General features: G+C 57.4%; 10 protein-coding genes across 10 annotated transcripts; 5 read left to right on the top strand and 5 right to left on the bottom strand.

The window, feature by feature from the left end:
* The first annotated feature begins 241 nt into the window (after nt 1-241).
* On the top strand, nt 242-2,531 carry BCV69DRAFT_279538 (indole-3-acetaldehyde dehydrogenase). The gene is made up of 3 exons (XM_025491291.1): nt 242-618; nt 775-968; nt 1,129-2,531. The coding sequence occupies exons 1-3, from the start codon at nt 591-593 to the stop codon at nt 2,398-2,400; spliced, it is 1,494 nt and encodes a 497-aa protein (XP_025350767.1). The 5' UTR covers nt 242-590; the 3' UTR covers nt 2,401-2,531.
* A 900-nt stretch (nt 2,532-3,431) lies between these two features.
* BCV69DRAFT_4714 (hypothetical protein) lies at nt 3,432-4,292 on the top strand. Its single transcript, XM_025495306.1, has one exon. It carries the CDS (start codon nt 3,606-3,608, stop codon nt 4,119-4,121), a length of 516 nt encoding a protein of 171 aa, XP_025350766.1. The 5' UTR covers nt 3,432-3,605; the 3' UTR covers nt 4,122-4,292.
* BCV69DRAFT_4710 (hypothetical protein) lies at nt 4,293-4,956 on the bottom strand. The gene has a single exon (XM_025495305.1). The coding sequence runs from the start codon at nt 4,799-4,801 to the stop codon at nt 4,463-4,465; it is 339 nt and encodes a 112-aa protein (XP_025350765.1). The 5' UTR covers nt 4,802-4,956; the 3' UTR covers nt 4,293-4,462.
* Nucleotides 4,957-5,997: 1,041 nt separating this feature from the next.
* On the bottom strand, nt 5,998-7,228 carry BCV69DRAFT_279536 (Fcf2-domain-containing protein). Its single transcript, XM_025491290.1, has 3 exons — nt 6,767-7,228; nt 6,297-6,674; nt 5,998-6,211 (listed from the first exon to the last, which is right to left on the bottom strand). The coding sequence occupies exons 1-3, from the start codon at nt 7,202-7,204 to the stop codon at nt 6,125-6,127; spliced, it is 903 nt and encodes a 300-aa protein (XP_025350764.1). The 5' UTR covers nt 7,205-7,228; the 3' UTR covers nt 5,998-6,124.
* A 169-nt stretch (nt 7,229-7,397) lies between these two features.
* BCV69DRAFT_279535 (hypothetical protein) lies at nt 7,398-9,821 on the top strand. The gene is made up of 2 exons (XM_025491289.1): nt 7,398-7,624; nt 7,733-9,821. The coding sequence occupies exons 1-2, from the start codon at nt 7,506-7,508 to the stop codon at nt 9,510-9,512; spliced, it is 1,899 nt and encodes a 632-aa protein (XP_025350763.1). The 5' UTR covers nt 7,398-7,505; the 3' UTR covers nt 9,513-9,821.
* On the bottom strand, nt 9,502-11,011 carry BCV69DRAFT_279534 (ribosomal protein S5 domain 2-like protein). Its single transcript, XM_025491288.1, has one exon. It carries the CDS (start codon nt 10,941-10,943, stop codon nt 9,684-9,686), a length of 1,260 nt encoding a protein of 419 aa, XP_025350762.1. The 5' UTR covers nt 10,944-11,011; the 3' UTR covers nt 9,502-9,683.
* Nucleotides 11,012-11,141: 130 nt separating this feature from the next.
* BCV69DRAFT_279533 (LETM1-domain-containing protein) lies at nt 11,142-14,071 on the bottom strand. Its single transcript, XM_025491287.1, has one exon. It carries the CDS (start codon nt 13,766-13,768, stop codon nt 11,309-11,311), a length of 2,460 nt encoding a protein of 819 aa, XP_025350761.1. The 5' UTR covers nt 13,769-14,071; the 3' UTR covers nt 11,142-11,308.
* A 200-nt stretch (nt 14,072-14,271) lies between these two features.
* Nucleotides 14,272-17,129, top strand: BCV69DRAFT_309484 (putative anthranilate synthase component II). Its single transcript, XM_025494716.1, has 2 exons — nt 14,272-14,426; nt 14,511-17,129. Exons 1-2 carry the CDS (start codon nt 14,286-14,288, stop codon nt 16,926-16,928), a joined length of 2,559 nt encoding a protein of 852 aa, XP_025350760.1. The 5' UTR covers nt 14,272-14,285; the 3' UTR covers nt 16,929-17,129.
* Nucleotides 17,130-17,330: 201 nt separating this feature from the next.
* BCV69DRAFT_279531 (hypothetical protein) lies at nt 17,331-19,297 on the bottom strand. Its single transcript, XM_025491286.1, has 3 exons — nt 19,239-19,297; nt 18,871-18,974; nt 17,331-18,560 (listed from the first exon to the last, which is right to left on the bottom strand). Exons 1-3 carry the CDS (start codon nt 19,247-19,249, stop codon nt 17,548-17,550), a joined length of 1,128 nt encoding a protein of 375 aa, XP_025350759.1. The 5' UTR covers nt 19,250-19,297; the 3' UTR covers nt 17,331-17,547.
* A 373-nt stretch (nt 19,298-19,670) lies between these two features.
* On the top strand, nt 19,671-25,515 carry BCV69DRAFT_309482 (hypothetical protein). The gene is made up of 4 exons (XM_025494715.1): nt 19,671-20,228; nt 20,509-20,627; nt 21,675-25,119; nt 25,404-25,515. The coding sequence occupies exons 1-4, from the start codon at nt 19,929-19,931 to the stop codon at nt 25,497-25,499; spliced, it is 3,960 nt and encodes a 1,319-aa protein (XP_025350758.1). The 5' UTR covers nt 19,671-19,928; the 3' UTR covers nt 25,500-25,515.
* Nucleotides 25,516-25,803: the final 288 nt, after the last annotated feature.

Genomic DNA, 25,803 nt, shown 5'->3' with positions numbered 1-25,803 from the left:
GTGTGTGTGTGTTCTTGTGCCAGATTGCGAGCGTGGGGTGAGCGCCTCGCTTGCTCTGCTGTAGTGCCAGGGTGGGGAGCCAGGTCCATGCACTTCTCCACAAATTGACTGCAGCCGCACGCGCCCTCTGGTGGGCTGCCTGGAATTCCTTTCGGCCGTTGGACGGTGAACAGGTGGAAGGTGTGCTCTCCCCCCTCCTCTTCTCCCCTTTCGGCTTTTGATGATTGCACCCGAGGTTGCCCACTGACCACCAGATGGACCTGCAAGGACACGGAGGAGGTGCCTTTATGGCTACCAAGGTTGCTCAGAGTGGGCGAACGAACGAACGAACGGACGGACCTTTGCGGGGTAAAGTCGAAATCTACCCCCCCGCGCTTCCCCGGATGGCCGTGGCCGGTGCAAGCAGCACGGCAGGTGTGGAGTTAAGCTGCCCCCTGTCCCTGTTCCTGCCCTCCTGTGCCTGGCCCTGTACAGGCCCCTCTCCCGCAACAGTACATATAACCCTCGCAAAGTACTTTCCCACTCGCTTCCCCACACTGCACTGCGATTAGCATACCCATTACCCGCACCCCACACATACTATCAGTACAATGTCTGCTACCCTTCAGTTTGGTAATGGTGAGTTCAAAGGGCGGTAGAGTGGGGGGAGGGGTAGCATGCAGGACTGTACAATGCAGCACAGTTGCGCATCTTCCTGTCCCACCATTGCCGTTGCCACCTCTCTGTACTTGCTCACCTGACCTACTACCCTCCCTCTCCCTTCCCACTCCTCAGGCAAGTCCGCCAAGGTCCAGACCGGACTCTTTATCAACAACAAGTTCCAGCCAGCAGCCGATGGCAAGACCTTTGCCGTGGTCAACCCCACCAATGGAAAGGAGATTGCACAGGTATCCGAGGCATCCGCAAAGGACATTGATGTTGCTGTCAAGGCAGCACGAGAGGCCTTTAACACCGTTTGGGGTTACAACGTGAGTGGGAGAGGGTAGCAGAGATGGGAGTGTACTTGCGGGTGGTCACTCCGTACTCACTTCCGTATCGCTTACTGACGCGCTTCCTGCACCCCGCACTCCACACCCTATCCGCCCTCCCCCGCGCTTCGCTTCCCGCTTGCCCCCGCCGCCCTCGCAGACCCCCGGCAAGGTCCGTGGCCAGATCTGCATGAAGCTCGCTGAGCTCATCGAGGCCAACGTCGCCGAGCTCGCCGCCATCGAGTCCCTCGACAACGGCAAAGCCTTTTCCATTGCTTCCGGCTTCGATATCCCCGAGGCTGCTGCCAACTTCAGGTACTTTGGTGGCTGGGCCGACAAGAACCACGGAAAAGTCATGGAAGTCGACGGCAGCAAGCTCTGCTACACCAGGCACGAGCCCATTGGTGTCTGTGGTCAAATCATCCCCTGGAACTTCCCCTTCCTGATGATGGCCTGGAAGATTGCACCCGCCCTCGCCACTGGTAACACCATTGTCCTCAAGACTGCCGAGCAGACGCCCCTCTCTGCCCTCAAGTTTGCCGAGCTCATCGAGCAGGCCGGTGTACCCCCCGGTGTCATCAACATTGTCTCTGGCTTTGGACCCGTCGCCGGCGCTGCTATCTCCAAGCACATGGACATCGACAAGGTCGCCTTTACCGGCTCCACCCTCGTCGGCCGAAGTATCCTGAGCGCTGCTGCTTCTTCCAACCTCAAGAAGACTACCCTCGAGCTCGGAGGCAAGTCCCCCAACATCGTCTTTAACGACGCCGACATCGACCAGGCCGTCTCCTGGTCTTGCTTCGGCATCAACTTCAACCACGGTCAGACTTGCTGCGCCGGTTCCCGACTCTACGTCCAGGCTGGCATCTATGACCAGTTCCAGGAGAAGCTTCTCCAGAAGTACAAGTCCGTCAATGTCGGTGACCCATTCGCCGAGGCCACCTTCTCCGGCCCCCAGGTCTCGCAGCTTCAATTCGACCGAATCATGTCGTACATTGACAGCGGCAAGCAGGACGGTGCCAAGGTTCTCACTGGTGGTGCTCGAAAGGGCAACGAGGGATACTTCATCGAGCCTACTATCTTCACCGGAGTCGACCCGCAGTCGAAGATTGCCCGCGAGGAAATCTTCGGACCCGTCCTCGTACTCCAGAAGTTCGAAGACGAGGCTGATCTTCTCAGGATTGCCAACGATTCCATCTACGGATTGGCTGCCGCAGTCTTTAGCAGAGACATCACACGAGCATTGGACACTGCTCACAAGCTTCAGGCCGGTACGGTCTGGGTGAACTGCTACAACCAGCTCTTCCCCAATGTACCCTTCGGTGGATTCAAGTCTTCTGGTATCGGACGAGAGCTTGGAGAGTACGCTTTGAGCAACTACACCAACGTCAAGAGTGTAATCTGCAACCTTACAGCCCCTGCTCCTCTTTAGGAAGCTCGAGAACGAGTTGAGAACGATATGGTACGGTACGGAGGCGATCCGGCGTAGTGGGAGGGGGTGAAAATATCCATGTCCTTGATAGGGTTGCGAAGTTTCAGGCAACGACGACGACATTGCGCGAGTTCTTCTCTTCAGTGTGTTCATGATCCGAGCGTTGTCCTTCAGCATGACGAAGAGCTGTGTTGTTCCATCAAGGAGCGTCGTACCGTCGAGCGTGAGGAGGCAATGGTCCTAGCGGTACCCGGGGGCGCGCGGACCGGAACCGGAACTGGAACCGGGCGCCGGAACGCCACCGGAAGCAGAGATCGAAGCGGAATTGACGGCAGGGCCACAAACGCGGAACGGAAGTGACCTTGGTATTAGAAGATGTCGATCAAAGGGCCAACGAAGTCATGGCTGATCGCGCACCGTGGCTGGTCACTGCATCTCATTGCTGTGCTGACTCATGAGCCTGGAAGTACGACTAGCGCGATCTCGAGCTCTTTACGGTGCTGTAGCGCGTCTTAGGTGGACACGGACACACCGTCAATGCAGAGCCTGAAGCACTTGTCGAAGGCAAGGCGCCAGAACGTCAATCATCATTGGTCGACGTATGTTTCAAACGCGCTGGCTAGGAGGAAGGGCGTGAGTTCGAGCTGCATGCTATGCCCAACGGCAGGCAGGGTCCCGAAATCAGTCTTCAGGTGCGACTTGCTCAACCCAGTGAGCCCTTTTCCTTCAACGTGGTAGACTCATCAGCATCATGCAAGAACCGTCAGCAATCGTCAATGCAGCCGGTATACGGGTTGGGCATCACCAGAAATCTGAGCATCCAGGGCCGATCACCGACACAGCAGCATCCGCCGTGACCTCCAACGACGATGCTTTCGCTCTCGATACCAGCTGCCTCGCGGACCTCCTCCTCATCGGACACCAATCCCATCCGTCCGTTCCACGCTGAGCTCAGGTTGCACCACAGGCTGAGCAGGTAGCGATGGATCGGTTGTAGCGTACTCCTACTCTTTCAGATGCACTGTGGGCAAGAGCAAGTCCTCAGTGAGGCGCTAGGCTGAGTCGTCAGCGGTCAGCTAGCGATCTTGCATCACAGTCGTTCGCCTCAGACGCCGTCGATGTAGTGCAGGGCTTTGGTAGAGTTGCTTCAATCGAGGTGGTATCAACTTTGATAAAAAAGAAGATTCTCACAATTGCAGAAGACTATGATGAGCTTGATAACGGTGATTACGACAAGCTATCGTGGAAGCTACATACACGTCGCGTCAAGAGCTCTCTTAGCCATCCACCTTTGCAGTACTTTTTGTCTGGACAGAAGCAACGCCGACGGCTTCTGTGTCATTGAGGTCAACTGCCAGGAAGTAGAAGCGCAACCGGCTACCTGTGATATCGCCTCTCCCATCAATGAAGGACATTGTGCAAGACCTAGTGTGTACTATGCGCTAGATTCTGCAGGAGTGGAACAGACGCAGCGAAGACAGCATTGCCAAGTCAGTAACGGCGAAAGCATTGGTCGTCTGCCAGCCAAGATTCACTCACTTGACTTTTCGAGATCATGCGCGTGTGCGAAGAGACGACGCAAACGCTTGCAGAGCCTGCTGAGGACGGAAGTCAGTCACCGCCGAGGATCTGAGAGGAGCAATCAGCGATGGACAATCCAGGACATAAGACCATTGTGCAGCTTTATCTGTGACATGCCGGCGCCAGCGCCGATTAAGTAATAGGGTGTCGCGGCCATCTCATCTGCCACTCTGGCACTCAGTCTCACTTCTGCCCTCCTTTTAGACTAACCACAACCACTACTACCTCCTAGAACCACCCTGTATTAGCCTCACCATCCTTTCTCACTCCAATATCACGTGATTTTTCATTCTCTTCCTTAGTCCGATCACATTATCGACAGTCCATGCCGAGCACGCTTTGGCAGCCTTGCGGTCCTTGCGTTTGATAGACTGGTCTCGCCAAATTGCACTGTTGGCCAGGACACGGAAATACGCCTTTTTCGCCCATGAGTCCGCGTGCTTTCTGCTGTTCTCCTGGTCGGCGCTTGTTGGGCGGGGAGTTAGTTGGGCGGGGAGTTAGGATTCCGAGCACGAAATGCACTTGAGCTTTCGACGTTCTTTTGCACCTTCGCCATATAGCCGGCCAGTTTCTCAGCTGGCAGGACTTGCGCCAACGTCAGATCCCGCCATGCGACTGGATTCTGAGTCAGCCGACGACTGAGGACCAGAAGAGCTGCCACAAGCGCAGAGTGGCTGACGCCTCTCTGCAACGAGTTGGCGCTGATCTCTTCCGTACCTTGCGTGAGGACGCAAACGAGGAGGACGGAGAGGGACGTCTTTGAGTAGGTCTGCGCTGCTCCGTGAGGGCTCGCCTCTATCGCCGCTTGCAGTGCAGGCATTGTTGACAGGATGTGCTGGAAGTGCTCTCAGGAAGATAAGCCGGCGGCGGTAGAGAAGTCTACGGACGGGAAGGGCACAGGCGTTGCCGGCTGGGCGCTACCACCTTGCAAGGGAGCATACACTGTAGCCTCGATGCGGTCCGAAAAGACTCTGATGTCCTTGGGGTTTTCCAGCTAGAATCTGGGTGGCCCGAAGAGTCGCAGTGTCAGACAAGGCGAAGTCATGGCCATCAATAAGAAATGCGTCAGTACAGCCCCAATGTTCGAAAGTCACCTATGCTCTCCACGCGATCTTATCCATAGACCTGGCTAGCTCGATGGCCTTGCGAGCTGCGTCTCTCCTTGTTGCGGTGAATTTGCACACGAGGACCTGCGACCTGCAGGACAGATTCGAAGTATATCGTTCCGATCATCCTCGATGTTTTCTGAATTTGCGACGATGCGATGTGTGCCATCAACTGACTGAGGTTGGAAGCCACTAGATACGGTGGGCAGTGTATCAGGTCGCTTCGGTGTCGCTTCCATGTTGAATGGGCTCGAGGGTGGCGAGCGATCCGAGATGCTATCATCGTGCATGTGTGTCGACAATGATTGCCATCTTGCATGACGCATACGTGGCATGATCGAGCGCCTCTGTGCTGTTGCTTGCTAATTGGGCGAGTGTGCTAGCTGCTGGTGAGTAGAGATGGTAGCGAAGGGAGTGGGGTCAGTCATGAGTGTCAATGGTGAAGGCAGACGAGGCTGTTGACAGATGCTTCGAAGCATGAAGCTCGATGAGAGACGAGGTAGTGCAGATGGTGATGCGACTGAGAACCTGTCCATGCAGGCGACAAGCCGTTGAGGGATCAAGCCCTTGAAGAGGCAGGTCAACACTCACCACATCAGATTATCAGTGTCGCTTCTCCATTGAGGAGCACTCGTTCTTGTAAGATAGTGAAGGAATAGTCGAGCGAGTAAGGTAGAAGGGAGAGGTAAGGAGAGAAGGAGGGAAGGGCAGGGGGGAAAGGCGCAGAAGGCTGCTTTTAAGTCAAGGTCAGGGACGAACATCCATCCACTTTTGCTGCGCGATTGCCGTCAGGAAATGTCACGAAGCGTGACCAGTGAGTGTTCCACGCCGTTCTTCCCTCCCGACCTCACCCGACCTCCGTCTCGAGAGCAATGGCACGGACTGGAGATCGAGGAGGAGCAGAGAATGAGTAGTCACATTGCATCATCTCGTGAGTAAGGACGAAGCTCGCTCAAATGGATGCACACGAGGGAGTCACACCAGTACAGCCAATGCTATCGGATTCGTGAACAAGTGTATTCCACTCAGCACGTCTACTACCGCCTTTGTCTCTTGCGATCTCCAGGCTTCTTCGTCTTGGCTTTTGAGTGGCCGCGGCCTCCAGCAGCAGCCTTGACTTGGTGCTGTAGTGGGAATAAAAGATTCGAGGACAGCAATTGTCAGTTTTGCCTCTACTATCCTCTCCTCGATCCTGTCCGGTCTACTCACCTCTCCGTACTTTCTCTTTGCATAGGCAGCTGCCTCGGCATCCTTGATGAGCTCCTCGACCACTGTCCTTCCCCTCTCTGCCTTTGTCATGTAAGACTTTGGCTCCAATGGGGAAGCGATGATCTTCCCCAGCTGAGCGAAAGCAGGCAATCCCTTGTCCTTGGAAGCTCCACCCTTGTAGAAGCGTTTCGGGTCCATTGCGTTGCGAAGACGAATGGCTTGGACTTCGCGCTTCATCTCTTCGGCAGTGGCGCCTCTGGCGGAGGAGGTGTAGCGGGATGAGGCGGCGCTGGGCCCTGCTCCGTGAGAGGAGGAGCGATCTTCGGTGGGGAAAGCGGGGAGGTCGTACCAATCTGACCCGGCCGTCTTGGCTCGCAACTGAAGGGTGGGACGGGGGAAGTAGGAGGGGTCGATCAGGATAGGAGCAATGGCAGAAGGCTGCGAACGCCCTCGCTCTCAGCTCTACTCACCTCACGAGCCTTCCTCTGACCTTCTCGCTTGCCCTGACCCCTGAATTCGCTCAGAGCCTTCTCACTCTGTAACCTGTCCAGATGCACATCGATGGCCTTCCTCTTTCCCTTGTCGCTGAGGTCCGGCGCAGCAGCTGGGCCTTGCTGGGAGGTGGATGCTACGCTGGACTTGCCATTCACGCCTCTCCGCTGGCTATCGTCCACTCGCTTGCCGGTGTTAGCGCTACCGTCATCAAGTCTGATGATGTCGTCGGTGCTGGAGAAATGCCTCTTGTCCTTGTCGGCCTGTGCTGCCTCTTCGTAGGCCCTGATTGAGGCTTCGAAGAGAGCATCCAGATCTTCCTCGGCGGAGGGTGGAGTAGGAGCGGATCGCTTCTTGCTGGTGATGGACGATGGGCCAGCGGACTTGCCCATGGCTGACGTCGAGGCAGCAGGCATGTTCGTAGAGGGGAGGTAGCGCTGTTGTGTGGTGGGCGCGAATGTACGAATGACCTTGGTTGGAGTTGGTTGTCTGGCCCGCCCTTTCCACCGGGAGTGGGCCAAATTTCTCAGAGGTGCATGGCTGGGTGGCTCGTGTGTGCGCGGAAGCGGGAAGATCGCTCCACGGAAGCACTCACTCCCTCAGCGACGACTCCCTACCGCTCCGTAGATTACAGCGCAGGCCACTTGACAAGCGCCATTTGCTTTGCATTGCTGATTCCCTTCCTCCACCTTCCTACCACTCTCGCATTTCAAGACCATGAAGCGAGGGGCTCTGCGGCAAATTCAAAGAGAGGATGGGGAGGATCCGCACGACGTAGATGGAGCAGAGGACGGCCAGAACGGATCAGCGGGGGCAGCTCCCGCCGGCGAGCGAGTGTGAGTACCTGGGGCAAGAGGCCGGCACAGACCTCCTTGAGACCAGAGTCAGGGCGCTGATGAGCTCCTGCGTTTCTATCGTTCCCCTTTCGTCTCTTCTTCTACCAGCATTCGAGGCCTCCCGAGACGCAAAGGATTCGGCAGCTCCACTCCTTCCGCAAGTCCCTCACCAGCACCTACAAGTGCCGGGGCAGCTCCCACCTTTAGCTTCGGTGCCCCGTCGGGAGGAGGGTTTGGTACCGCACCTTCAAGTGCCCCCACACCCACCTTCTCCTTTGGACAACAGCCATCCTCATCATCCACTTCCTCCCCCTCCTTTGGTGCCTCTGCTGCCTCGACAAATCCCAGCCCTGTAGGCTTCTCCTTCGCACCGGCGACCGCCGCGGCTAGCAAGCCTGCAACGTCGGCGACGCCCGCAGCGTCAGCCTCGTCTAGCAGCAGCAGTACCTCGAGACTTAACCATCTCCTTGCACTGCGCGGGCTGAACCACTCGCTCCGCACAGCGCTTGCTACGCAGCTCGACCCTGCCTCGCTCGGAGAAAAGGAGCTGGACGATCTGGCTCCCCTGGTGCGTGGGGTTCTCGACAAGTACGAGACCAAGAGGAAAGAATTGGTAGCAAAGGAAGGACAGAGCAGTAATGGGACCGGCAAGGGGCCTAGCAGCTCAGCGCCTGCGCCTGCGCCTTCATCGAGCAGCGGCTCGTCCTCTCAACCGTCCACTTCCACAACGGGCGGCTTCTCCTTTACAGCGCCCAAGAGTGCTCCTGCTGCCGCACCTGCTCCTGCCAAAGCTGCGCCAGCGCCAGCTGCCTCCCTCGCATCCTCCTCCTCGCCCTCCACTGCACCCCCAACATTCTCCATCCCCTCGGGCGGCTTCTCTTTTGCAGGGAAGAAGGTCTCAGACCTCTCCGCGGCTGCTGCTAGCGGGAGCAAGGTGCAACTGCCCAAGGACATCCCCACGTTCGACAAGCCCATCTCGAGCTTCAAATTCGCCGAAGGGTCGGGGTTTGCGCCATTAGAAAAGGAAAAGGAGGAAAAGGAAAAGGCAAAGAGGGAGCAGGAGGCTGAGGCGGAGGAGAAGAGGCGCAAGGAGGAAGAGCAGGAGAAGGAGCGCAAGGCGAAGGAAGCAGAGGAGAAGGAGCGGTCCAGCAAACCTGCTGCTACCACTCCCTTGTCGGCCACCTCACCCGCCTTCTCCTTTGGGGCTCCCGCTGCCCAGCCCCCTCGCGCAGCATCCTCCACGCCCACGCCCACCTTTGGAGGCTTTGGCTCCGCAGGCGGCTTCGGCTCTTCCTCGTCCTCCTCCACCGGCGGTAGCGCTGGTGGTAGCGCCAGTAAGCCTGCCGAAGAAGGATTCCGCTTTGGCTTCGGAAGCTCCTCCTCCGGCGCCTCTACCTCTGCCTCCTCCACGTCGAAGCCTAGCGCACCTGCAGCAGCAGCAGCACCCACGAGCGGCAGTCCCTTTGGAGGATTCGGCTTCGGCTCTTCCCCTTCATCGAGTACCCCTGCCGCCGCAACAAGTCCAAGTCCATTCGGCAGCGGTAGCGGCGGGAACAAGCTCAGCAACTCCTCTGCCCTCCCATCAACGGGATTCACATTTGGGTCTGCAGCCAGTAAAAGTCCCAGTAGCGGCTTCAGTTTCGGTTCTGGTGGCGGTACCGGTAGTGGAGCTGGTGGAGGGACCAGTCCCGGTTTCACCTTTGGCAATAGCACCAGCGCTACTGGTGGCTCCATCTCTGCTGCCACTCCTTCTACGGGCTTCTCCTTTGCAAATCCAGCGAGCAATGTTGCCAAGCCGGGCATGTTTGACTTTAAAGGTTCGGGAGGGAAGATTTCTTTTGGTGGAGAGAAGAAGGAGGGAGAGGACGGTGGGGACGAGAAGAAGTGAGGGAGGGGGACACTCTGTATCACCAGTGACTCTTCTACATCTATCCGTCTTGAGTGTAGAGGAAATGCTGCAGAATCGCCTGGTGTCACACCACATTTTCGATTACTCGACCGTTGCGAGAGCTCGTAGCATTGCAATCACACTGCGCTGTTCTGTTCTGCTCTCCTCCGCTCATCGCTTGACCCAAGTGTACGCCTTTCGCGCCTTTGCCAATCCGGTCTTCTTCCTCTCCACCATTCTCGGGTCCCTCTTCAACACACCATCCCTTCCCAATACCTCCCTCACACTAACTCTCAATCTAGCCCACTCCTGCTCCTGAGCCTCATTCCCACTCGCTTCGGCCGCTGCTAGCTTCTCTTCAAAGTATCGCACAAGAGCTTTGGCCAGTCCATGGGCTACGGCGCCTGATTGACCTGTGTGCCCGCCGCCTGAGACGAGGGCAAAGATGTTGAATGCGCCGAGGAGGTTGACGAGGCGAAGTGGGTGGAGAATGTCTTCGCGATGTGTGGTGCGAGTAAAGTACTTGGAAATGGTGAAGCCATTGACCATGACTTCTCCCAGGGGAGGTGAGGCAGGTGCTGATCCTGGAGCTGATACCGAAGCTGCGTCACCTGCCCCTCCTGCTTGAGTTTCCAGGGGTGCGATCCAGACCATTGCAGTCGACTCTTTCCTCCTACCATTTGCCCAGATCCTCCCCTTGGTATCCACTCCGGTCCCAGGCGTGACCCGATCGGCTCTCTGGTCTGCCGCTCCTGTGCGTCTCTTGAAGACCTCCATGACCTCATCCACCTCCTTGGCCAACCTCTGATGCTCCACCTTGGACGAAGTCGGCAGATGTACCTTGACCAAAGGAGCATACCGTGCGAGACGCGAAAGGGCTGTGGCGATGTTCCTGTACTGGGACGCCTTGAGTGGCATACCTAGCAGACTTCCCATCTCTCCAATCTTTTGCCAGGAAGGCGCAGGTCCTACGGAAGCGGCTGAAGAGCCCTTCTTCCTCTCTCCTAGGAGGTCTGCCAACTCTACAAGAGAAGGCATAGGAGCATTCCCCTTGAGGACGTGCAGCTGCTCCAGAGCACGCTTGGACTTGCGTAGGAGATCCTCGAGTTGCAAGAGGAGAGAAATGTATGATGGGCGGGCGGTGTAGAAGGCTGGCGTGAGGGGCTTAAGGCGACTGGGCGCCAGAGCAGAACCGGTCAAGAGGACAGACGGTGTCGGCGGGAGGGCAGAGGGTGGGAGTCGGGATGACGAGCTTGAGGATGAGGAAGAGGATGACGAGGAGGAGGCTCGGTCATTGCTGGAGGACGACGACTGGGAGGAAGTCGTAGACTGGTATCGAGCCTGCGTGGCCACCCGCCGCGAGGCGACGAGAGTGCGCCGCAGGGCGACTGCAGCTGTGGCAGACGATGAGGCTGTAGTGGCTAGCGTCATGTCTCTGTCACTGCGTGGTGGGAAATGGCCAGTACAGGTAGAGTACACGAGATGGACGCACGCCTTGGATGAATCAGAAGGTCTGAGCCGAGCCGCCGAGCGTCTGAGTGATTTTTGATGCACGACCGCGCGCGACGGGCCGCCCGCCCTGAGGCCACACCCGCTCGTACGCTCGCCGGCACACCACCCACATCGCATGGCCACCGTCAAGTTAAAAGGGAGTGAATTGAGTCAATCGAGACCAAGTTTGCAGAGGTGACTTGCGCCTCCCTCGTTGAAATGTAGTGATGCTGTTCTCTCCCAAAGTGGTGTATATGTACATAGTGGTGGTGGTGGTGGTGGTGCTAATGTCCCGGCTACCCCGTTTAGTTGTCCTTGACAATGTCTTCCCTCCTCAGTGCCTTTTCCTTTTCGCTACGCTTGCTCTCCTTGCTTCCCGAACTACTGCCACTTGACTCGTCCTTAGTCCCGCTCGAGGAGGGAGGCTCGCCTCTCGCTTCCTTGCCCAATTTTCTGCCCTGGCCAGTAATGTCCTTGATCGAATCCTCCCTCACGATACCTAGTCCCGACTCTTCCTGAGCCAGGGCAACGACTTCTTGCAGAGGAATCAGACCATCCTTGTCCGTGTCCATGGAGTCGACCAGTCGCTCCAGCACATCCTCCGAAGGCCGGTGCTTGATCAACCTCAGCGCCTGTCCGAGGTCGTCGACACTGATCTTGCCCGTAGGACTGGCCTCGATGATGTGCATCTTCGAGCCCACTTCCTTTTCATACTCTTCCAGCTGCTCGTCAATCTTCTGCAGCATAGACTTCACCCGCTTCGCCAAGGAGCGAGAGGCAGCACTCTGTCCAGTGGCGGCTGCCGCTTCCTCCGACGCGGCCGCGCTCGACTCGTCCTCGCCCTTTTCGGCGGCAGAGGGCGACTTCTTGTCCTTGGAAGCCGAAGAGGCCGCCTGCTCCGCCGTAGGTTCGCTGATGGAAGACGAGTCGATTTGCTCTTCAGGCACGCCAGAGACCTCCTTGATTAGCTGCGCCAGTTCCTCCCTCTCCTTGAGAACACTGGACTTGGCGCTGAGCAAGCTCAATGCCTCACCCAGCTCGGTCAATTGCTCATTGGTCATCTTCAGCTCGTCCTCGGTCGCTCCCTCGCTGCTCTCCTCCTCCTGCTCAATCTCTCGCTTGGGCAAGAGAGCCTTGGCTTCTTCCTCTTCCTTTGCCATACGGACCTTCTCAGCGTCTCGCCTCTTCTTGTCGACCTTCCTGGCCTCCTCTTCCGCAGCTTCCTGCTCGGCCTCGTCTTCGATGAGCTCTTCCTGCTGCTGCAAGACGTCCAGACGCTGCTTGTTGGTGGCAGAGTCCTTGCTGACATTCAGCTCGGCTTCGCTGATCAGGTTGTCAGGCAGCGAGCTGAGAGTAAGCTCCAGGCTCTTTAGCTGCGTCGAAGCGTTCTCGTCGCCACTTGGCATATAGTTGAAGGCTTTGCTGAGGATCAGCAGCGTGCCGGAGATGCGTTGCTGGCTATGCAACTCGATCCATTGACGGAGTTCACTCCTCAATTGGTCTTCGGCGAGGTTCAGCGTCTGAATCCCTCGGCTTTGACAAGCGCTTTGCAGCTCGTGAAGACTGAGATGACTCAGACCTTCATGCTTGATGATCATGTCGTCCCTCTTGATGCGGTTCAGCTTGTGACGAACTTGATACCGGAGGTAGTTGTCTGTACCAAAGGCATTGATCTGCATGTACCGACACATGGACACCAGCTGAGGTCGAGTCAGATTGTCCAAGGTAAGATCGTCGTCGAAGAGCTTGGCGACTTTGATGATGTCCTCGCTTGAGGGCTGCTCTCCGGTAGCGCGGACCTTGCGGAAGAACTCCTTGAACTCGTCACTGGTCTTGACCTTGTCCGTCGCCTGGATACCTCCTTCGCGAATGGTACCCTGCAAGAACTTTGCCATTTCCAGCCGGACCTTGATCAGACCACGCCGCTTCTCTTCGACGGCGAATTTGGATTCGAATGTGGAAGGGAGCATGTTTGGGAAGATCTTGATGGCCACTGGTAGTAGCAGTTCACCAAAGGGAATGATGATGAACGGAGCGAAAGGGATGAGACGCAAGAGATCGGCTGTAGTCCTCTTGAGCTGACGCTGCTCTCGCCTGGTCAAGCTGTAGCCCATGAGCAGCCTGCGCAACAGCCTGCCGCTGATCTTCATCTCTTTGCCGAGGAGCTTGGTACCATGCCAGTAATGCTGTGCTTCCTCCTTGACCTTCAACCACACCCTCTTGACTGTGCCCATTTCCCTCCTCTCGCGTTCCGCCTCGTCCTTTTCTGCCTTCTCGATGGCCTGCTTCTCAGCAAGCTCAGAGGCTGCGACGACGGCTTGATGGTCAGCTGACCCTCGCTCAGCGGCGGTCAAGGACGAGACGGGGTTGACCCTGGAGATGTCGGAAGTGGGCGGCGAGGCGCTCTTTGGTGGTCCTGCAGCTTGATAGACGGGGCCTGACTTGCTCGCCTTTGCAGCGGGGGAAGAGGATGACCCCTTCGAGTTGGAAGACGATGAAGGTGGAGGAGGGGGTGGTGCGCTTGAGCCGCTCGAGTGCTGCTGCGTCTCGGTCGACTGCATGCGAAGCTGTTGCAGAGAGATGTATGAGGTGCCGGTGCCATTCCATGCAGATCGACGAGCTGCAACGAGCCTACGGGAGGCGGGAGAGGACGTTGTTGCGGCTGGCTGAGTGAATGCAGCGGTGCTAGCCATGCGGACTAGGGTAGCCCGCTCAAAAGGGTTGAGCAGCCCGAGTGCCGCAAAGTGGGGCATTCGCTGTGACATGATGCCTCTGGACGTTGGCACGAATCTGCCTGTCCGTAGAGCATTGCTCTGAAAGGCTGACATCTAAGCGTCGAACAGGGGCGTGGTCTGGGGTGTCAAGAGTGGCGGTGTCGGAGTGGAAGATGTGGCAGTGGCGAGGTGACCCTGGTTGCGACTTTTGAGTGACGACGACGACTGGCAAGCGTGCGAGGAGGATCGCCGATCAGAAAGGACTGAGGTGGTTGCGGTAATTGGTGAAGGAAATGCCGCTGAGCTGAGGATATGCTGATGCTGGTGATGGTCTTGGTGGAGTCCTTGGTTGGTTGCGCCTTGGAGCGCGAAGGAACATCCTGCCTGTCTTCCTTTTCCCTCTGCCTCTCCTCCGCCAATCCCTTTCCGCCGGCCCGCGCGGCGAGGGACACTGACTGCACAAGACTGACTTGGCCCACCACCTCGGACTTAGTGTGACTCCATGGAGGACCCTGAGCATACACTCACCCTCACCACCTAGCATCACCACCATCATCCTCACCTGGCCATGCCGGAGCACATTCCTCCTAGAAGCGCAGGCGCAGTGGCATCCTCGTCCTCCAATGGCCTCACCGCGTCCCCCAGCCCTAGCCATGGCAAGACTGTCTTCATCGACAACTACGACAGCTTCACCTACAACATCGTACAGGTGAGCTGCAAAGAATCAAGACGTTTGATGACAGTATACAACGGCCACTGACAGCCGCTTCTACCTCTCTCTCGCTTTCCACAGTTCCTGTCCGAGCTGGGCGCAGACCTCCACGTATACCGCAACGATGAAATCACACTCGATGAGCTGGTAGCCATCCAGCCAGCCAGGCTCATCATCTCCCCAGGGCCTGGCCACCCCTTGAAGGACAGCGGCATCTCCATCCAAGCCATCCAGCACTTTGCCGGCAGAATCCCCATCCTTGGCGTCTGCATGGGACTGCAGTGCATCTACGCAGCCTACACTGGAATCGTAGACTTTGCAGGCGAGATTCTCCACGGCAAGACCTCAAAGGTCGAACACGATGGCAAAGGGCTCTACGCTGGCCTGGGCGAAGTCATCGGAACTCGATACCATTCTCTCGCTGCCAACATCAGCTCACTTCCCGCCGAGCTCGTCGTCACCAGCAAGACTGCATCAGGTGTGGTCATGGGCATCCGACACACCAGGCTCGCAATGGAGGCCGTGCAGTACCACCCTGAATCCATCCTCAGCGTAGGAGGAAGGGAGATGCTGCAGAATTTCCTTGGCTGGACTGGACCTACCTGGGCAGACAACCCACAGGCCGGCATCGATGCACAAGCCACTAGGAATGCAGAAAAGACGGCAGCTCCTGTGATGGCAATGGGTGGTGCCCCTGAGTCGACATCCACTGGCGGCGCACCAGCTACTATCACGCCCTCCTCTGTCGGCACGATCCTGCAGCGCATTCATGCTCAGAGGCTGCGAGATATTGCCACCTCCAAGGCCCTGCCTGGCCTGTCTCCAACGGATCTGCAGCTCTCCATTGCAATGCACCTGTCCCCACCGCTGATCAACTTCCCAAAGCGACTAGCAGCCCGTCGCCATCTGGGCGTCGTAGGCGTCATGGCTGAGATGAAGCGAGCGTCGCCATCAAAGGGCGACATTGCACTCGGGGCTCATGCTGGTGCTCAAGCTCTAGCCTATGCTCGAGCAGGCGCAGACGTCATCTCGGTTCTGACAGAGCCAAAATGGTTCAAGGGGTCGCTGGGAGACCTGGCTCTCGCTAGGCAAGCCGTGGACGGACTGCCGAACCGCCCTGCCATTCTTCGAAAGGACTTCATCATTGACCCCTATCAAATCGATGAGGCCAGGCTATACGGAGCCGATACTGTTCTCCTCATTGTGGCAATGCTTGAAGACGCTCATCTGCAGGAGCTCTATTCTTACTCTGTCGCCCTAGGCATGGAGCCACTAGTCGAGGTCAACAATGCAGAGGAGATGAAGAGGGCCCTCGCCATCGGCGCCAAGGTCGTCGGTGTCAACAATCGCAATTTGCACGACTTTAACGTCGACATGTCCACCACTTCGCGACTGGCAGACGCCGCACGGGCCGGTGGGGTGACGCTCTGCGCCTTGTCCGGCATCTCCAAGCGCGCTGATGTACTTGGCTACCAGCAGGAAGGCGTCGGCGCAGTCCTGGTGGGCGAAGCGCTGATGAGGAGTCAAGACAAAAAGGCATTTGTCAACGACCTCGTGGGACTCCCTGTCCCTTCGCAAGCGACAGACCAGCAGCCTCTGGTCAAAGTCTGCGGCTTGTCGACTGTGGACGCCGCCGTCACTGCGACTCTAGCGGGAGCAGACATGCTTGGTCTCATCTTTGCACCGAACACGAAGCGCACTGTATCCCTCGCCAATGCAGCCGAGATCATCTCCGTCGTCCGCTCCTTGCGCGGTGGAGATGGGCTGAGAAACGCCGCCTTGGCTGCGGAAGCTGAAGTCGTTGCTGCTGCTGCCGACAAGAGCAGCTCTGCAGTGATCGGCGAAGGTGCCTCTACAGAAGACTGGTTCGACTATACTGCCCGCACGCTCCGCTCTGCCGTTAGCAAGCACAAGCCCCTCATCGTCGGCGTCTTCCGCGACCAGTCCGTCGAAGAGATTGTCCAGGTCGCCTCGACGCTCAAACTCGACGGTGTGCAGCTGCACGGCCGAACAGAGGAGGTAGCCTGGGCTAAGCTTCTACCGGGAGTTTGGGTGACCAAAGTCTTCCACGTAGACGCTCAAGCACGCTTTGGCGTTGGAGCGCTTCGAGAGCTAGGAAGGAGGGGGCAGCACCACCTCGTTGCTCTTGACACCGCTGGCGTGCAGAGTGCAAACGGCGCTGGAGCTGGGGATGGAGGCACAGGGCAGAGTTTCGACCATTCTCTCCTCCCCAGTCTCGCCCAGTCCGAACCGGCTCTCACCGCCCTGCGCTCCTCCACTAGCAGCACCGATGCTACCCCCTCGTCTCTCCCTCCTGCCCACCCCATTCCAGTAATCCTCGCCGGTGGACTAACACCAGAGAATGTAGCCCAGGCGGTACGAGCCGCTTTGGCTGCTGGGGTTCAGATTTTGGCCGTAGACACTTCTTCTGGTGTGGAAATTGAAGGGAGGAAGAGTACAGAGAGGATTCAAGGATTTGTTAGGGCTGTTAAGGGTTGAGAGAGAAGAAGATGAAGGAGGAGGGACGAGGGGGAAAAGGAGAGGAGGAGAGGGAAAGAAGACAGAGGAATAAGGATTGAGGAACGAGGATGAAGAGGATGGACAAGTCCGGTCCTCTGTTTTGCTATAGAAATCATCTTCTTTCATCATCATCAATAGACGCTCTTCACTCTTCACCACCTTGGGAGAAGAGAAGCACACTACACTGTGCTCATCGTCAGCCATGCTGCGCTGATTCTTTGAGCAACTTCGTTTGCAGACTGATCATGATGGTGATGATTCGGCACGACGAACGAGACAGGAAGAGGCAAGGGCGGGGCGGTGCGGTCAATGTCGATGATGGCGATGGCGATGGCGATGGCGATGATGAATGATTGGGAAACAAGAAAGTACATTGGGGCGCTTTTGGTAGTCGATGTCGAAGAGAAGAGGCAGTGAAGGGGAAACGACCAAATGCGAAGCTTCTTCACGCCACTTTCTGAACTCATCAACCTCACCTCCATCCGACCCATCCACGGAAGTCTAGACACAAAAGAGGCGACGGACAGACAGACATGATAGCAGAATCTGTCAAGCGCCTCGCGTGCTCCTTCCCTCTACTAGCAACTCAGCACCCTCTCTAAGCGTGGAGGGAAGAGAGGAAGCTCTCGCCGGCCAAGATCTTCTTGTCCTTTGGCTTGCTCTTCGACTTGCCCTCGGCCTTTCGCTTCAGGTTGCGCTCCTGCTCCCTGGCAGCACCACGGATCATAGCCGAAGCGTAAGGGTTGATGCGGAACAGAGCAGCGCGGTTGCGCAGGGGGTTCTTCTTCTGGGTGTGGGGACGCTTGGTGACCGAGGGGCCAGCGGGGCGCACAACGGACTGGATCTCGTCCGAGTTGATGATTCGGGTGACGTCGGTGTTGCTGATCTTGCTGCTGGGAATCCTGAAGCCCTTCTTGACCAGCGAAGGCTGCTCGAGGGTACCGAAGATGGTGTCCAGCTTCTTGAAGGCAGAGGCAGTGAAGATGACGAATCGGCCCAGGTGTCCACCGGGGGCGAGCTGGAGGAGGTTGAGGCGGTCGACCGAGGCAACCTCAACACCGGGCAGGTTGCGGAAAGCCTTGACGATACCATTGTCCTCGTTGTAGACGACCAGGGGTCCACGGCGCTGGACGTGTCGTCGGTTGCGCAGCTTACCCTGACCAGCTCGCAGCTTACGCGAGTTGGAGACCTTGAGAACATCGTCGTAGGCGTTGACGGACTGCAGGAGAGCGACAGCCTCCTTGGTCTTGGTCAGGCTCTCGGCAGAGTCCTCGATGACGAGGGGCACCTCCTCGACCTTCTCGACACGGTGTCCACGGGCGAGCAGCAGCGAGGGGATGGCAGTGGCGGCAAGAGCAGAGGCAGTGGCGTATCGCTTCTGCTTCTGGTTGCTCTTGACGAACCAACGGCGCCAGAGCTTGGTGGGGGCGAACATGTGACCACCTCGGGCCATGTTACCGAAGGCGGCCTGACCGGATCGGTGTGTACCACCACCACCAACTCGGGGAATACGAGCGACGGCACGACCAGTTCCCCAAGACTCGGCAGAGGTCTGGTGACCGGCGTTGGTAGCGACGGCGTAAGGCTGGCGCTTGTTCTTGGCCATGTTCTCTGTGACGGGGTGAGGGGTGAGAGGGGATCGAGATGAGTATAAATGTCCCGACAAAGATTTGGCATTGCACATCCAGGACTGCTCGAGCAGCATGTCGCCTGTCCGAATGTTGTTGCCCTGTCCTTTGGCGGTTACAGCTGTCCGCCATACCGCTTGTTACCCTCGTCGGCACTTCATACGAGCCGTATCGCTACGACCATTCAAACCCCCTTCCATGCTAGCCTTTGCTTCCGTGTATCCCTCCCTGCTGCTGGCCGCGATTGCTCTGTCGGCCCATGCCATAGCTTTGTGAATCCCATCGATACTCACTGTACAGCTCCTGAACAATGTCAGTTCGCACAGGTGCCGAGAATACGGCGGGGAGGGCGACAGAGCCAGTGGCTCCGTTGGCACCTCGAACGTTAACGGTAGGTCTATGGCGGGTAGAGTTCATGACGAGGCGAGCAGCGCAGGAAGATGAGGATGAAGATGAGGAGGAGGTGGTGGTGGTAGAGGGTATGGTGCGAGAGTACCGCAGAGATGTAGGCAGGACGAGTATCGCAGAAGAGGAAGATGAGGCAGCAAGGAAGAGGTCGAGGGAAGGGACGAAGAGTAGAGCGTTTGAGGAAGGGACAAGGGGAGAATGAACGTCAGTATCAGCTTCTGTACACTAAGCACTCCTACCAGCATGTACGCACCGAGCGGCCATTGTTGATGATGTTCTTGAGGAGGGGAGGATGTGGTGAGAACAGTGAGGAGGACGACCGACGAAGGAAGACGTGAGTGTCCTGCGCCTGCTGGGCACAGATTCCTCGCCCACGCACACTGGGCGGCGGCGGCGGCGTGGCTGCTCCTCTCCGCTCGCAGCTGAGGCCGTCGTTGCGCGCGCGACGTCTGCCTCTGCGGAGGACTTGGGCCAGCCAAGGGCGCCCGCTTGTGCCGCGCCCAGTCCCGCCTGCGTCTGCCCTCGCCCTGCCTTTGCCCGTCCGCCCGCCCGCGTGCCTGCCTTGCCCCCCGCCCCGCGCCTGGAGGAAATCTCTGCCAGGCAGACGAGGACAGACGCAGCCCGCCGCCTCGACTAAGCCAAAATCCATCGAGAGCTTACACCCACCCTTCCTATTCTCCCTACACATCAAGTCACTTCACATCATGGTGAGTAGTCGTGGCACATCGTCGCAGTGACTGTCGCATATGCTCGCAGTATAGCCTCAGGCACTCTTCTCCAGAGACACCTTCGCTTCTGCTCGACAAACGAGGGACAAGTGCTGACCAAAGACGAATCTCCATCTTCCTCTCCCTCGCCTCGTACCGCTCCTCGCACCACCTTCCCTCACTGCCTCATCCTCCTCCTCCTCCTCATCATCATCATCATCTACGCTACTCCCACGATGCATGTCATGGCCTCACAGGACGCCTCCGCCCCCGTCACCCTGCGCACCCGCAAGTTCATCACCAACCGCCTTCTGCAGCGAAGGCAGTTTGTCCTCGATGTCATTCACCCATCGAGGCCAAACGTCTCAAGGGCTGAGCTCTCCGAGAAGCTCGCCAGCCTCTACAAGGCAAACAAGGAGCAGGTCGTCGTATTTGGTATGAAGACCAAGTTCGGTGGTGGTCGATCGACTGGATTCGGATTCATCTACGACACTCGCGAGGCAATGAACTTTGAGCCCAGGCACAGGCTCGTCAGGGTGAGTGTCAGCGGCAGGCAGCGTATTGGAACACATCCGAGAGAAGAGCAAGGCAGCACGGATGGCATTGGATGAGACAGAATGTGCAGGTTAGAGAGGCAGTGGGCAGGGGCACAAGAAGTGGCGGTCTCGTGAGATGGGACAGCACATCTGCGGCTGCACCATGGGCTGCTGCAAGGTATCGCAAGGGATCCCTTGAGATCGTCAACGGCCAGTACTCATCTGCGAAAGACGTCAGATGTACTCACACTCATTTCCCCTCCCTCCTTTCCACTACCAGGTCGGTCTCGCCAAGAAGGTCGAGAAGCCCAGCCGAAAGCTGCGCAAGGAGAGGAAGAACCGTGCAAAGAAGGTCACTGGTGTTGCCAAGAAGAAGGCTGGAGACCCGGCCAAGAAGAAGTAGATTGGCTTTGGTTGGCATCACCCATCAGTCGGGAGAGAGGGAGGTCTGTCGAGACATACCCCGTACGCCTCCTACGGCCGCCGCCTCTTGCACCTCGTCGCTGCATCACAGCGTTTTACAATGGTGCCTCTTTCGCATCTATGGTCATCTCCACCTCAGCTGTTTGCTTGTCTACTTCTCGTCGGTTCCTGTCATCTCTTTTTTTGTAACATGATCAATCGGAGAGGTGGCGAGTCTGCCTCTCTTCTTCTCTCGCACACACACACATACTCATTTGTTCGCTTCTAGTCAAAGCACAACATTTCTCACACACGTTCGGTCTGCGTTTGAGAGTGGTCATGGAAACCCTTGCAAGTGGAATCGCCGTCTGATGTTCAGGGGTGAGGGAAGGAGTAGCCCCGAAGTGCTTCCGGCAGTGACGTACTACCACAGGCAGGGCTAGGAGCAACGGGGGCCATCGTCTTCGAGCCCACACTTAGCCCAGTGGTGATGTCTGAAAGTAGCTTCGCTTCTCTATCGCATGTACAGAGTGAGATTGCGAGCATCATGCCCAAAGAGTTTTCGCCATGCCCGTATTGCCAGCCAGCAAGGTCGGCTGGAGGCATCGGCTGGAGCAGGCGCTCCGTGTGTGCAGTCACGCAGGCCTGCGTGCGGGCAGGCGAGGCTCACACGCACAAGGCCCACGCTCCCACCACTGCCTGGCCCCCGCTCACCACGTCTTGCTTCATCCCCTGCCTCTCTCTTTCCCAAGAGACATCACCCAACACCCAGTCCACCTAAGGACCTCTCCTCCACGCCGCAGACAAGACGGCACGAGACCTGTAGCGACAGCAGCAGCAGCAGCAGCGCTGCTAGCCTCTCCCGACACTTGCCCTCGTCGCTTGGGGCCTCCCCCGACAACCACCTCCCTCTTCAGGCTCTCGTCCCTTCCCCACGAGCAAGCCTGTTGTGGCTTCACCACCCTCGTAGCTCCTGCCACACCAAACCACCACGGCGACTCAACCATACCATTGTGATACCTTCTCATCTCCACCTTCAGCTAGCGAACTCTTCCTCGACGACACACCGGAGCTCTTTCCAGCAACTGAAACCATTACGACCACCCCAGCATCGACAGACCTTCCTTCATCGTCTTTGTCTCCATCTCTTCCTTCAGATCCAGCTTCTGACTTTGTAGACTTCAGCTTTGATCCAGAAGGACAGGAGTACCAACACTTCGAAGCTTCCATCAACCAGCAGGAAGAGGAAGAGCGAGAACTACTCCAAGACTATCTCGACCACGAGCCTCCATCTCCCTGTGCATTTGACGAACAAGACTCGCCTACACTTGCCAAGCTAGACAGTGCGCAGAACCAAGAAGCAGAGCAATTCCACTTGCGACGCTTCGAATTCGACGAGGGAAGGCAAGACACTGCCTGTTACATTGACTCTACAGAGTCAATCTCGTCACCTCCACGCACTCGCAAGTCTCGCCTCTCTCGAGCTAGCGTTGACGATCTCCGTAGCGCCAGTCGCGAAGCCTCATCTGCCTCGGCACTTCTTCTGCGTCTACCGGACCGAAGAGGAACGAACTCGACTGCTCACCTATCTATTCACGCCCCTGGTCTCTCCTCTGCTTCTGCACACTGGGCGCCTCTTCCCTCTCGCCTAGGACCCGACGCTCCCCTTCGATCTGCCTTGATCGTAGACGAGCTCTCATCCTCGTCCATCCCACTTGTACGTCTAGAGTCGGGCTCTCCTCCCGGACAGAGGCGGAAATCAAGTCTTCCTCTGCTTAGGACAAGTCGGCTATCGCAACACTCTTCAAGCAAGTCGTTTGAAGCGCAAGCATCCTCCTTTCCCAAAAGGGGCTCGGCGAAGCGAGACTCCTCTGCACATAGACTGGCAACGTCGTTCAGCACCGCAGACGTTGATTGCCCTCCTACACTATCTACCTCAGCTCTACATAGGGTACGAGTGTCGAGTCCTCTCGTCTCCCGCGTTGCTGCCTGTGACTCTTTGAAGACAACACGCGTGCTACTGAGCCCCACCATCTACGAGCAAGAACACAGCGATCAGACCGATTATCTTGCGACCGAGCACTCACTTGGTGAGCCAGATTCCGCCATGCCTTGGTACGGCAACAACACGAGCAACACCACTGTGCAGCGCCAGCAAGGCTTCGGTGGTGCTCCTATGACTCCAGCAGCCTCTGGAGCGGGAGGCGGCCAGGGGTACAATGGAAATGGAGCCCCCAATGGCCAGTATCAGCAAGGAGGCGCCATTCCTGGCAACAGCGCCGATGCAGGCGGCCCAGTGTATCCGGCCCTCCATCTGCATCCTATGAACGATACCTTTGCGCCAAAGCAGATTTCACTTGCTCCCCCCGGGCCCCACAACAAGGTCAAGGTGGGAAGGCAGACAAATCAAAAGACGGCGCCTCATCCTTCCAATGGATTCTTTGACAGCAAGGTTCTGAGTAGAATGCACGCAGAGGTATGGTGTCAAGACGGCAAAGTCTTCATCAAGGATGTAAAGTCTTCAAATGGTACCTTCATCAATGGCGAGCGATTGTCACCGGAAGCGCAAGAATCAGAAGTATTCGAATTACACAGCGAAGACCTGGTCGAATTCGGTATCGACATCGTAGGAGACGACAACAAGACCATCATCCACCATAAGGTGGCCTGCCGAGTCTACCTCGTTCTGACTGCTGACGATGCGGTCAACATGCGTAACGACTTCGCAAACATGTACAGGGCAGGCGCCGGTAACGGTGCTGGCAACGCCACATCTACCACTCATAGCTCAGCCATGGGCGGCGCATCAGTCGGACCTGGTGCTGAAGGCGGGCTAAGAAGAGGAAAGGGCTCGATGAGCTTCGATCACATCCTTGGTCGACTGCAGATGGAATTGCAGAAGAGCCGGGAGACGGGCTCGGAGATTGGCTCGCTGAACTCGACACTTGGTGAGCTACAAGACTCCCTTGGAGGCGGCCTTCCGCCCATGCAAGAAGCTCCATACCCGCACCTGGTACCCACAGGAGCTACAACGTCGGAAGAAGGTGCTGCCGAGAGTAACGCCACGTCGTCCGCTGCCGTTGCTGCCTTGCAAGCGCAACTTGCCGAGACACAATCGTCCATCTCAACACAAGTCGACAAGATCCGGGCTCTCGAGTCGATGCTTGCGGAGCATGAACTCATCAAGGCCGAAGTTGGATCCATCAAGAGTCAGATGGAGGAGGCAAAGAGGGAGCTCGACGAGATGGCAAATTCAAAGAAGAGTCTATCCGGGAACGGTAGTCATACGCTGAGCGAACATCTTTTCCAACGAGATGGACTACCAAGCCACACAGGGAGCTTTGGCTCAGCTGAGGACTTTGATGATGGTGCCAGTATGGCTTCCATGGATACCGTCACGCCAGGTGCTGATGTGGGCGACGCTCCACGGGGAGCTGATGAGATTGAAGAAGCGGATACCGACCCTGAGATTTTGCAGAACCACGTAGGCCCTCGCGCACCTCCTGACATGCCACCAGAGCTGGCTGCTAGGGAGGCGGCTGCCTCTGCTGCTGCTGCAGCCCAAGGGGCCTCAAATGCTGCCAAATCAGCTTCTTCTCTGGCATCTCACGCCGACGAGCAACTCAAAGCACAGAACAATGCTCTTGCTGCTCGACTTGACGTTCTAGAATCTCAGCTAGAGGAGGCTCTGTCCTTTGGCCGGACACTGCAAACGCAGCACGTCTTGGCTACAGAAACGGTCAAGGCCTTGGAACAGAAGGTGCAGTCTCTCGAGAAGCAGGTGCAAGACCACTCACAATCCGTCCAGGGCAAGATCACAGAAGTCCTCGAGGGACGCTTCTCTCAGTGGAAGGACGAAATCGAAGCGGGCTGGAAGCAAGAAAAGCATAGCTGGGAAGAAGAACGTGACAGGCTGAGGGCCGTCATTGAAGCGTGGGATACTGCCAACGGCAGACTAGAGGAGCAGGCTGCTGCGCAAATTGCTGCCGGTACAAGTTCCACTCCGCTATCGGAGACAGGTGGCAGTAGCAGTCCAGCTGCAAGCGTTGCGGGCAGCCAAACTAGCGGCCAGACAAGAAGACGTGCCTCCAAATCCGCCAAGCGGAGAGCGGCAAAACGCCACCTCAACCCTACTTTGCGAGCGCTTCTGTACAAGTCTTCGCACAACGAGCCTCTAGACGACGACGAGGGATCTTACTCGAGCGAGGAAGGCGATAGCCACTCTGGTATCGCAAGTAGTAGCGGAGCTGCCTCCCCAGCAAGGCCTGGTCTCGGCGGTAAGAGGAGGAGCAGTAGCAATTTCCCACACACCCTGCAAGATATCGGCGAGAACGCGAGTAGGAGCGTTCAAGATGCGGGTAGAGGGGCTGCGTCCTCCCTAACAGCCGCAGGGGGAGGAGCTATCGGAGGGACTGCCACGGACGGTACTCGCGGCGGTGGGAAATCCAGCGGGGCAGACCCAAGCACCGGCGGTGGTCTAAGATTAGAGGTGAGTCTCCTCCATTGAGATGCATGAGAGCGAGCAGGGCGGAGAGCATAACAGAAGATTTGACGATGTCAACAGACCGATTGATGATGTTGTGCCCCTCTCTTCGATCTCCACTAAACATCCATCTATTCATCGGTGCGGTCACTCTCACGCAACGCATCGCATCGCTATCGTAACGTAACGCAACGCATACATAATTCTCCACGCACTCGCACCCGCAAACATCGATGCTTCTTTGAAACTCTCCCGTCACACTCACTCCCACTCGCCCTCTCACGCGATAGAAACCACACGCAATGGCGGGCCTGTCGGCGGTAGTGGCCCTAGTGGGCATCGTCTACTATACGAGCGCCTATACCAAGTGTGGACCGACGAGCTGAGCGGAGCGTGCGGCGGACGTGGAATGGAGCGGAGGCTCGGAGATGCGGAAACGAAGGAGTGAGGGTTTGGATAAAGGGGCAGTACTCCACCAGCAGAGGAGTGGGACAAGAAGGGGTCGAGGGGGAGCTGCAAGACCAAGGCTCTCGCTCTTTTGCCGAGTCCTCTCTTCTCTTCTCTTCCCGCCTCCCCCCTCCATTTCCCTCCTCTCTTCCCCTCTCCTCTCGTCTCGTCCCCACTACCCCTTTTCCCACTCCACTCTCGTATCCTCCAAATAAGAGCTGTACTCTCTTCAGTTCCTTTACT

Source organism: Pseudomicrostroma glucosiphilum, assembly GCF_003144135.1.
Source record: "Pseudomicrostroma glucosiphilum strain MCA 4718 unplaced genomic scaffold BCV69scaffold_1, whole genome shotgun sequence".
Taxonomy (NCBI): domain Eukaryota; kingdom Fungi; phylum Basidiomycota; class Exobasidiomycetes; order Microstromatales; family Microstromataceae; genus Microstroma; species Microstroma glucosiphilum.
This window is presented reverse-complemented; position numbering and strand designations above follow the sequence as displayed.

Bases quoted from the DNA above. Each gene is read 5' to 3' on its own strand.
- BCV69DRAFT_4714 (XM_025495306.1), top strand. From the start codon at position 3,606: ATGATGAGCTTGATAACGGTGATTACGACAAGCTATCGTGGAAGCTAC.
- BCV69DRAFT_4710 (XM_025495305.1), bottom strand. From the start codon at position 4,801: ATGCCTGCACTGCAAGCGGCGATAGAGGCGAGCCCTCACGGAGCAGCG.
- BCV69DRAFT_279535 (XM_025491289.1), top strand. From the start codon at position 7,506: ATGAAGCGAGGGGCTCTGCGGCAAATTCAAAGAGAGGATGGGGAGGAT. The intron at 7,625-7,732 runs GTGAGTACCTGG...TTCTTCTACCAG, and splicing joins GCTCCCGCCGGCGAGCGAGT to CATTCGAGGCCTCCCGAGAC.
- BCV69DRAFT_279538 (XM_025491291.1), top strand. From the start codon at position 591: ATGTCTGCTACCCTTCAGTTTGGTAATG. The intron at 619-774 runs GTGAGTTCAAAG...CCCACTCCTCAG, and splicing joins TACCCTTCAGTTTGGTAATG to GCAAGTCCGCCAAGGTCCAG. The intron at 969-1,128 runs GTGAGTGGGAGA...CCGCCCTCGCAG, and splicing joins ACACCGTTTGGGGTTACAAC to ACCCCCGGCAAGGTCCGTGG.
- BCV69DRAFT_279534 (XM_025491288.1), bottom strand. From the start codon at position 10,943: ATGACGCTAGCCACTACAGCCTCATCGTCTGCCACAGCTGCAGTCGCC.
- BCV69DRAFT_279531 (XM_025491286.1), bottom strand. The intron at 18,561-18,870 runs GTGAGTATCGAT...ACCCCGTCACAG, and splicing joins CATTGTTCAGGAGCTGTACA to AGAACATGGCCAAGAACAAG.
- BCV69DRAFT_279536 (XM_025491290.1), bottom strand. From the start codon at position 7,204: ATGCCTGCTGCCTCGACGTCAGCCATGGGCAAGTCCGCTGGCCCATCG. The intron at 6,675-6,766 runs GTGAGTAGAGCT...CCCACCCTTCAG, and splicing joins GTCAGAGGAAGGCTCGTGAG to TTGCGAGCCAAGACGGCCGG. The intron at 6,212-6,296 runs GTGAGTAGACCG...TTCCCACTACAG, and splicing joins CAAAGAGAAAGTACGGAGAG to CACCAAGTCAAGGCTGCTGC.
- BCV69DRAFT_309482 (XM_025494715.1), top strand. From the start codon at position 19,929: ATGCATGTCATGGCCTCACAGGACGCCTCCGCCCCCGTCACCCTGCGC. The intron at 20,229-20,508 runs GTGAGTGTCAGC...TTCCACTACCAG, and splicing joins CCAGGCACAGGCTCGTCAGG to GTCGGTCTCGCCAAGAAGGT. The intron at 20,628-21,674 runs GTAGATTGGCTT...ACCTTCAGCTAG, and splicing joins GGAGACCCGGCCAAGAAGAA to CGAACTCTTCCTCGACGACA.
- BCV69DRAFT_309484 (XM_025494716.1), top strand. From the start codon at position 14,286: ATGCCGGAGCACATTCCTCCTAGAAGCGCAGGCGCAGTGGCATCCTCG. The intron at 14,427-14,510 runs GTGAGCTGCAAA...CGCTTTCCACAG, and splicing joins TCACCTACAACATCGTACAG to TTCCTGTCCGAGCTGGGCGC.
- BCV69DRAFT_279533 (XM_025491287.1), bottom strand. From the start codon at position 13,768: ATGTCACAGCGAATGCCCCACTTTGCGGCACTCGGGCTGCTCAACCCT.